The 9,763-nt window shown below is 43.3% G+C and overlaps 1 protein-coding gene across 1 annotated transcript in view; it reads right to left on the bottom strand.

Annotated features, from left to right (window-relative positions):
• The window catches only part of epha3 (eph receptor A3), a 225,193-nt gene that overhangs the window by 58,816 nt on the left and 156,614 nt on the right, over nucleotides 1-9,763 (bottom strand). The window contains exon 12 of the mRNA XM_084083917.1: nucleotides 6,589-6,774. Within this exon, the coding sequence (XP_083940043.1) occupies nucleotides 6,589-6,774 (186 nt within the window). The remainder of the gene's footprint in view (nucleotides 1-6,588; nucleotides 6,775-9,763) is intronic.

The raw sequence follows: 9,763 nt of genomic DNA, 5'->3' as shown, positions 1-9,763 counted from the left end.
TCAAATCTTTGCTTCATGGGGGTCTCTGGAACAAAATATTTTAAGATGGGGGTACGCAGCCAATTACATATTGTTTTGGGTGGTCCTTGACATGATTTAAGAAAGTAGGAAGCTGATATATTGTACTTTTACTTTAGCGCTAGGTATACTCTTAGTTGCTAGTTTTAGAAGAGCGATTTCTTGCCTACCTATGTTGAATGCACTTATTATATGTCGCTTTGGATAAAAGCGTCTAATAAATAACTGTAATGTAATGTAATGAGAACCACTGATATTATAGCAACATAAGTTATTTTTTTTTAAACTGTTAAGCTTTAGAAGACATTTGTAGAATCCCCCAGAAGCAAAGATTTGAGTTACAAATGTTCGCTTTAAAATATATACTGTATATATTCAAAGGTTTTTCGTGATTTAAAAAAAAATAGCAGACCTACAAGCTCGTAGCGCGGCACTCGATGATGATGAGCTTGTAGATCTGCTATTTTTTTGGAATAGCCAAATAAATCTAAAAATGACACAGATGCGTCCCCGGATTGAAAGAGTTAAAAAAAAAAAGAGAAACGTATGGAGTTTCAGGGGATATAATTAGGAGAAGGGGACTGAGGCCACCAACTCTGTGATGACGATGACAGATCTTTAGCCACGGCTTCCAAAATGGGGGAAAGAGATCAAATCTGGCAAAGAAAGAAAATGTGTATAGCGTAATGGTAGTTACAGCGCCAGCTCTCTGATACTGTATCTGCAGAGGCCGATGAAAGAGAGAGAGGGGGAGAGAGATAGAGAGAGAGAGAGGGGGGGTGCAACATGTATAGATTTAATTCAATTCTTTATTTCCGTGGATTGCAAATGGTTGTTTTATTTGACAGCCTTTCAGCCCCGCATGGTATTTGAACTTTGTATAACACCAAAGGCCAGAGTGACCCTGCCCCTAAGATGATGAAATTACAGGCCTATACTTGTAACCGACAGTGATGGTTCTGTTACAAGTCCAAGTCTGGTATTCAAAACTTACTTGAGTAAAAATACAACATTATAGACATCAAAATATACTTAAAGTACCAAAAGTAAAAGTGCTCATTGTGCAGAATGTCCCATTTCACAAGTTTTCAAATAAAGCATCTTTGGAAAATAGCAGATCTACAAGCTCACAACGCGTCGCAATGCGACACGTTGTGAACTTGTAAATCGGCTATTTTCAAATAGCCAAAGTATACATATATACTAGGGCTGAAGTGGTTAATGCATGTTTTGTAATAATAATCCAAATCTATATAGTAACAAGTAAGTCAAGTTTTCTAATAATTGTAGTGGAGTAAAAGTGCATTATTTGCCTCTGAGATGTAGTGGAGTAGAAGTAAAAAGTTAGAGCCAGCGTTCTGATACAGTCTATGTGATGAAATAGAGACAGAGACATCACGGACATGAAAAGAGACCCTGACAGCTCTAGAAACCCTAAAACTCCACAGATGAAGGGAGCCCGACGGAACGGGAGAAAGTGAGGAGGGAGAGCCATTATTAAAGGATGTGAGGAGAACAGAGGAGTGCGATGGCAGAGGTTCTTCATAAAGCTTTGTACCACAGAGAGCTAACAGACTACAGAGAGGCCCCGCTACGCGCCGCGCCACACTGCTTAGAGAGCGACAAAGTTCACACTCGTTATTAGACTGTTTCTGAAGCGCTTTTCCCCGTTAAAGTGGGAGTGTGTGTGTGTGTGTGTGTGTGTGTGTGTGTGTGTGTGTGTGTGTGTGTGTGTGTGTGTGTGTGTGTGTGTGTGTGTGTGTGTGTATTACTATACTCGTGAGGACCAAACGTCACAGGTATAGCACAATTTCAGAAACAGAAATTGTGAGGACTGTTTTCCTCGACCTCACGAGCGAAATGGTTGTTTTACGGTTAAAACGATTTTTAGAGATTTTAAAATTAGAAAAAGATTCAGGTTGGGGTTAGCGTTAGGATTAGACATTTTCCTATTTCCTATTTTCGCCAGCGCCTTAGCTATTATCCGTTAACTTCTTTGCCACTTTCTACTATTTTTAAAAAACATTTTCAAATAGTTCAACTACTGTAGCCGATCTACATTGACACGTTGTGAGCTTGTAGATCGGCTAGTTGAACTATTTGAAAATCTTTTTAAAAATAGTTTTTTTAAAAATGGCAAAGAAGTTTAGGGATAATGGGTGAGGCACCGGCGAAAATAGGGACCGATTTATGCTTAGTTGTGTGCTGGTGTCGCGCGCCGAGAGATTTGCCGATCTACAAGCTCGTAGATCTGCTGTTTTTCGGCTTAAAGGCTTGCCGTTAAAAATGCCCCAAATTGATCGAAAATGGCCTAAAATGTTGATGTCCTCACAAGTATAGTAATGCAAACCTGTGTGTGTGTGTGTGTGTGTGTGTGTGTGTGTGTGTGTGTGTGTGTGTTCTATACTCGTGTGGACCAAACGTCACAGGTATAGTGTGTGTGTGTGTGTGTGTGTGTGTGTGTGTTGGACACGGGCTTTGATCAGAGTCCATTGATCTGCAGAGAGAGAGATTTACGCCCTGCAGACAGTCTCTAAGGGTCTCTAACATCGGCGTCGGACCCTCGTCTGCACGGGGGGCCATTAGTCAAACATCTGATGTGTAAAACACTCTCCCGGGACGTGGCGAGGAAGATCTGTGGGAGAATAAACGCTGCAACGCATGTTAGGCTGCGACCGTTAATGGATCAAGACTGTATCATCTTAGTGTTGTCCTTGCTCACTGTAAGGGCTATATACCTTTGTATGGCCAAGTATAAAATACGGCAGGGCTTAAGACCTCTACATACCGTACGATATTTGACCCGATTTCACTATCGGGGATATTTGTTGGTGTCCGCCGACAAAACCACCGATCTCAGTGAACCCATTGAGATCTGAAGCCGATTCTACATGTCTCCTAAATCTCAACAGTTTTCTGACAAACGTATGTTTCTATATCAGTTGTGCTCAATCCTTTTCATGTCAAGGACCCCCAAATGATATGTATTTGGCCGCGGACCCCCGTCAAAATATTTCGTTCCAGTGACCCCCAGAAGCAAATATTTGAGTTAAAAATGTTCGCTTTAAAAGTATTTATATTCAAAGATTTGCACACATTTTCACGATTTTTCAAAAATAGCAGATCTACAAGCTCGTAGCGCGGCACCCGGTGCCGCGCTACGAGCTTGTATATCTGCTATTTTTTAATAGCCCAAAGTGTAAAATAATGCCTTTTTAGCTCAAATCTAAAAATGACACAGTTCCAGGTCTTAAAGGGTTAAGATCGGGCATCCCTCGGCGAGGTGTTGATCGCGCAGTGTGTAAGGTACTCCGAGAAGAAACACCCCGATAAAGTACGGTCGGCGAGGGGTTCCCCGATAACTTTTAGATTTCAAACTTGTTAGATAATTGGAGCTATCGGCCCCGATCTAGTGCATGGGGCTGTTTATTATTAGAGAGGAATAGGGCTTGCAGACAGAGAGAGAGAGAGAGCTGTGTGTGTGTGTGTGTGTGTGTGTGTGTGTGTGTGTGTGTGTGTGTGTGTGTGTGTGTGTGTGTGTGTGTGTGTGTGTGTGTGTGTGTGTGTGTGTGTGTGTGTATGTGACGCACGTATCTCTGAACAGTATTGCCAGGTTTTGCGCGAGAAATAAGCAACCAGGTCTATGAAAACAAGCCCAACAAAAGCGACTATAGGCTGCATGAGCACTTTAAACCTATATACAAATAAAATAGCCGATCTACAAGCTCACAACGCGTCGCAGCTATTTTCAAAGAAAAAAACAACAACATTAAGAAATAAAGCCAAATAAGCAACTACACTTTGGAAATAAGCTAAAAAGAAATGCAACCATCAATTTTTTTACAAGCAACTCGCTTATAATAAGCGGACACGGCAACACTGCTGCTGATCTGAATTGCACCCTGGTTGACTTTAGAAACGTTTGTTTCAGAGAGGGAGAGAGAGAGAGAAATACAGAGAAATTGAGAATTATTTAATGTCAATCATTAGTGTCCTGTCTCGGTCTCTCGCATATATCACAGGAGCCTTTCACGTTTTCGTGAGACGTTTTGGAATAAAAACAATATAACAGTATGTATTGGGTCGGGATCACATCGTGGTGAAATATCTTGCAATCAGTGAACCCCTGTCGCCGGCCAATCAATCGTGCGAGAATCACAACGATATATGTAGCCCGATTTCAAGAGAGAAACTCGTGCAGTGTGAAATGCTTAACGATCTGTTCACTCGCCGACCATTTCAAATATCGTACAGTGTGTAGAGGTCTTTAATGGGTTAACCAGACAAATCACTGCTATGCCACCAAAATGTGGAATGCCCAACCAAGTCATATATAAAGTGTGACTCTCCCTCAAAACTGCTTTAAAGGAGCACTTACAGGTGGCTGCAATTCAGAACTGGCCCCCTGTAAAAAGTCTTATCTTTAATAATTAAGAGTTAATGATTAACTATTTTTTAACTATTTCTTTAATAATGAATGATTAATAAAGAGCTGGAGAGACATGGGAGACTCCTTTTACAGAACAAACACTCTATAGCGATGAGTACTATCAGAATATAGAGCTATTTAACACAGTAAATCACTTACTCTACCTTTAAGTACATTTTGATAACAATACTTTTGTACTTTAACCCAAGCAAATTTTGAATTCCGGACTTTTACTTGTAACAGAGTACTTCTACATTGCAGTATTGATACTTGTAAAACATGTGAAAACATTTTCCACCACTGGATGTAGTCAGTCCGGATAGACCTCGTCTCCTAGACCTAAACTATTAGGAGATGGTGTTCTATCTGGCTCGGTGCATCAGTGTCTGGTACTGAAGAGGCATTACAGAGGATGATTAAAACAGCACATCACAGGGCATGGCCTAGCGCAGGGGTCTTAAACATTTTCAGCCCAAGGACCCCCTAGCTGAGAGAGAGATGAAGCAGGGACCCCCATATTGTATAAAATTGTGTTTCAGATTCAACTTTTTTTGTTTACGTGATCTGCTCTTTTTTCCCTCTACACCTATACCTCTTTGCCAAAAATAGCCGATCTACAAGCTCACAACGCCTCGCAGCGCGAGGCGTTGTGAGCTTGTAGATCTGCTATTTTTGGCTAAAGTTCTCAGAAAAGGGATGCTAGGTTTCAAGTGGAATACGGTAAAAGAGAACACATATCACACAAAGATTTGGCAGACCCCCCTGTAGTAACTCTGAGGACCCCCTAGGGGTCCCGGACCGCCTGTTGAAGACCCCTGGCCTAGCGGCTAAGGCGCATGCCACATGCTCTAATGCAGCGACCTTTGCCGCATGTCACTCCTTGTCTCTCTCTCTCTCCCTTTTTCCTGTCACTATTCCACTGTACTATCCGCACATCACCAGGACTGAGCTGACAGCCATTCTGGACCTCTAAGCATGCATGCGCACGCGCACACACACACACACACACACACACACACACACACACACACACACACACACACACACACGCACGCACGCACGCACGCGCGCGCGCGCGCAGGGGACAGTGCTGCCAGCCATGCAGCCAGAAGAGAGGTGTGAAGACTCAGATGATCGTTAAAAGATCTCAGTCACCAAAGCAACAGACTGTGTTGACTGATGCTGGCAAACAGGACCGGAGCGTCGGGCTCTCCATCCATCCGTCCATCCAGCTCACACACACAGGAACACTTTATACCAGGCTATGAGACTTAAGAGTTATTTAAACTGTAACAGTCTATATACCAGGCCATGGGACTTAGAAGATTCTACAGTGGGCCGTCACACAGTCTGCTGTACTTGATGAACCTCACAGAAAATCTCTAGTGGGATTTGAAGAGGACGGTTGCGAAACGCCAAACCCAATGCATGTGAGAGAACCGGAGGCCTTTATTTGCACGTGAGGAGTGGGCTATTCGATGGCTCATGAACGCTGCCAGAAGCTGGTGTCTGGCTATTTGTAGCAGGTCATAACAGCTAAAGAAGCTCAACTAAATACTAAAGACACTTGCCATGAAGGAATTTGGAGAAAGCACTATTGGTTGTGTTGAACTATTTCAATTGTTCTTGTGTGATTGGTTTATTTCATACAGTTGCCAGTTTGTACATTTGAGCAATAAACCTGTGTGTGTGTGTGTGTGTGTGTGTGTGTGTGTGTGTGTGTGTGTGTGTGTGTGTGTGTGTGTGTGTGTGTGTGTGTGTGTGTGTGTGCGTGTGTGTGTGTGTGTGTGGGTGTGTGTGTGTGTATGCTTGCGTGCGCGCGTGCGTGCGCAGTATTACTACTACTACTACTATTACTACTATTACTACTATTCTATCTTACTTAATTTCGTATTACAGCATATATTACTAATATTCAGTGTATTTAGGAACATTGAAGTACAATACTTCCAGTGAGTGTACTGTACGTTTACAGTATGTGAACACGCCCCTAAAGGCAAAACCACACCCCTCTGCCTGGGGTACCTCTGGAGCTGGAGGTACCATGGGCACCTCAAGCGACGTAACCGTGGATACCACTGTATGTGAATGTATTCTACTTAATTGAATGAATCATTCAGTAATGATTGTATTGTACTTACTGCGTGTGACCACTCCCTCCAGGCGGATGATGTTGGGGTGATCAAACTGTCCCATGATCGACGCCTCGGCCAGGAAGTCCCGCCTCTGCTTGTCGGTGTATCCTGCCTTCAGCGTCTTGATGGCCACGCAGATCTCCTTCTTACTGGGCAGCTTGAGACGACCGCTACACACCTCCCCGAACTCTCCTACACACACACACACACACACACACACACACACACACACACACACAGCAAGGGATGGTCAGCAGAGTTTTTTAAGTAAAAGTATCGATACCGCAATGTAGAAATATTCTACTACTACAAGTAAAAGTCCTGTATACAAATTTTACTTGAGTAAATTCACAAAAGTATTGACAGCAAAATGCATGTAAGTACCCAAAGAAAAAACACTATTTTCCAATATCTGATGTATCTTAAGTTAAACTTTATTTAACCAGTAAAAACATTGCGCCTGAAGCCTCTTATTGGTGCTTGGGTTGGGCGCCTTGGCGCAGTGACCACGGCGGAGTGTAGGGGTTTGGATCCACAGCCGTGCATCCGGTTTGGCCAAGCGTCTATACCAGTGGTTCTCAACCAGTGGTCCGGGGACCACCAGTGGTCCTTGAGGAGTTTCCAGGTGGTCCCCAGCTAAATGATGGAGAGTTTGTAACCAAATGGACCTTTATTAGATCTTTAACTCTTGAGAGCGTAAAATGAAACCAAATGGACCCGTAAGGGTCCATTTGGTTTCATTTTACGCTCTCAAGAGTTAAATTATTGTTAAACATCTGCATTACTTAATTTACAAGAAGTCTACACACTTAGAGAATATAGAAGAATTTTTATGTTGATGAAGTTTGCCTGTTATCTCTCCTATTGGTACCAACATCAATACAGCATGGATGGAATTGTGGACAAAATCTTATGCAACGACAACAAAATATTCTAAGTCTTGGGTCTGAGAGGCCAAATCTCATCAAATGACGGTTCCGTGGCTCAAATGCCGAATAAATAATGGACCTGGATATGAAATAGTTTGAGAACCACTGTGCTAGAGGAGGGGGAGGGGGGGTGGGGCTGGAGGGAGTTTGATCTGACGACGTGTCATTAGTGAGAGATGTTGAGCAAAAGTAAAGAGTGAATGACGTTATACGGTCCTCTTAAATAGACCGTGTAGTTGAAACCAATTTCCAACTGACCATTATTATGGATCACGGCCACATGTGTGGAGCGTGGGACCGCGGCCCCGCTCGGCATGCCTGTCCCGAGCTAACGCGCGATGCTCCATTTATGGCCCTTATGAACCATGGCAGCACATACACTACTTGTGCTTAAAAATAACACAGCAACGCCCTTTGCATGCGATCCATTTAGCTTGGACCCCATCAGCATCCATATTTTTGGGACGAAACGAATGGGACAAAAATAGCCGATCTACAAGCTCAAAAGGCCTCGTGAACGTTTATTTTTTTGGCAAAGAGATTTGATGTAGACGGGGGGGGAAAACGGTCCAAGTGCGTAGCCAAGGACGGTCCAGTTTACAAAGTCTACACCCTAGAGGGTTTAAGTGGACAAAATCAAGCAACACAGATTGATATGAGCAGGTGCTCTGAGTCTTTGATTAGACAGCGGTCTGTTATTGAGCTCAGCGGTCATCATTCAAAAATAAAAGACCGCTGAATTCGGTGATAGACCAATCTGAATCAAGCATTCAACCAAGCCGTGCAATAAACCATTATCGCTGCTGTCCGGCAGGAACCAGCTAACTCCATTTTTCCGCTTTTGCATTTTTTTCCATAAATCAGGGCCATTGAACACCCTTTACGTCTGTGTGTTGATTAAAAAAGATATTGAACCAATTAAAAGTATTAAAAAGTGCTTCTGACAAAACCAGCTAACTCCATTAGAACATCAAACTTTCTGCTAAACCAGCTCAGTTCACCAAAGGGGGGTGGAGTTAGCTGGTCTAGCTGACTCCAGGCTCCACCCCCTTTTGACCTCCAACCTCATTGTGAGCTTGGAGGTCCATTCAGCTGTTCTTATCAATGATGAACAAAACCTCCTAACCCCATTTTTGTTTTGTTTTTGTCATTTCCTGAAAAATGAACATTTTGGAGTTAGCTGGTTGCTGCCGGACAGCAGAGATATAGTATATTACGCTATCGTTATTCCTTCTGTTATACTATTATTAGACATACTGTAGCTGCTGTTATTGCTGTAATCAAAGATTGTACTACTGCTGTTGCTGTCTGTCTGTCTGTCTGTCTGTCTGTCTGTCTGTCTGTCTGTCTGTCTGTCTGTCTGTCTGTCCAGAGATAATCTCACAAACTTCTTAAGTAAAGTAAAAATAAATACCTCAAAACTGTACTTAAGTACAGTACTTAGTTACTTTACACCACTGAATTCAACCATACTTTTGGGGACTTTGGCCCTCACAAGTTTAGTAAGACAAGTGTACGCACACATGTGCACGCACGCACACACACGCACGCACGCTCACACACACACACACACACACACACACACACACGCACGCACGCTCACACATACAGTATAACCATCACCGGGCTGGAATGTTAATTGGTCCCTCCCAGGGTCTCCGCTGAGTCACCCCACCGGACTGTAAAAAACGGGGACATGGAAAGTTGAAAGGCCAGACATGTGCAGCTCTGCTCTGCTCTGCTCTGCTCTGAGCGTACAGCGGTGTGGTCAGCCCTGTGGATGACTAATTGTTATCAGGACCGCGGGCGGATTGATTTCAAAGGCCCCCGCACCGCCAGGCGTGCTTTGGTTGGCGCGCACCGTGACCGCGGAGAGTTAGGGAAAACGCCGCTGTGTGCGCAGAGACCCCTTCCTTTCCTCCAACAGCAATAAACATGTCCGACCTGATGAATGCCTGTTGACGCCGAGCGCCAAGCGATGAATATTAGAGCAGATACATAACTGTCCCCGCTGTAGTGTTAATCCCCGGGTATGGTGTATGGAAAATATTCATCCCTGTGTGTGTGATATATGGAAAATATTCATCCATTAAAGACCTGAGGCTAAGGATTCTACAAAATGTCTTCTAATATTTTTTTTTTTTTTTTTTTACTATGTTGCGATATCAGTGGTTCTCAAACTTTTTCATGTCAAGGACCCCCAAAAGGATATGTATTTGGCCACGGAATCAAAATATGTTGTTCCAGGGACC

Source organism: Gymnoscopelus microlampas (assembly GCF_963454915.1).
Source record: "Gymnoscopelus microlampas genome assembly, chromosome: 17".
NCBI lineage: Eukaryota > Metazoa > Chordata > Actinopteri > Myctophiformes > Myctophidae > Gymnoscopelus > Gymnoscopelus microlampas.
The sequence above is the reverse complement of the archived record's forward strand: the minus strand, read 5'-3'. Positions and strand labels throughout refer to the sequence as shown.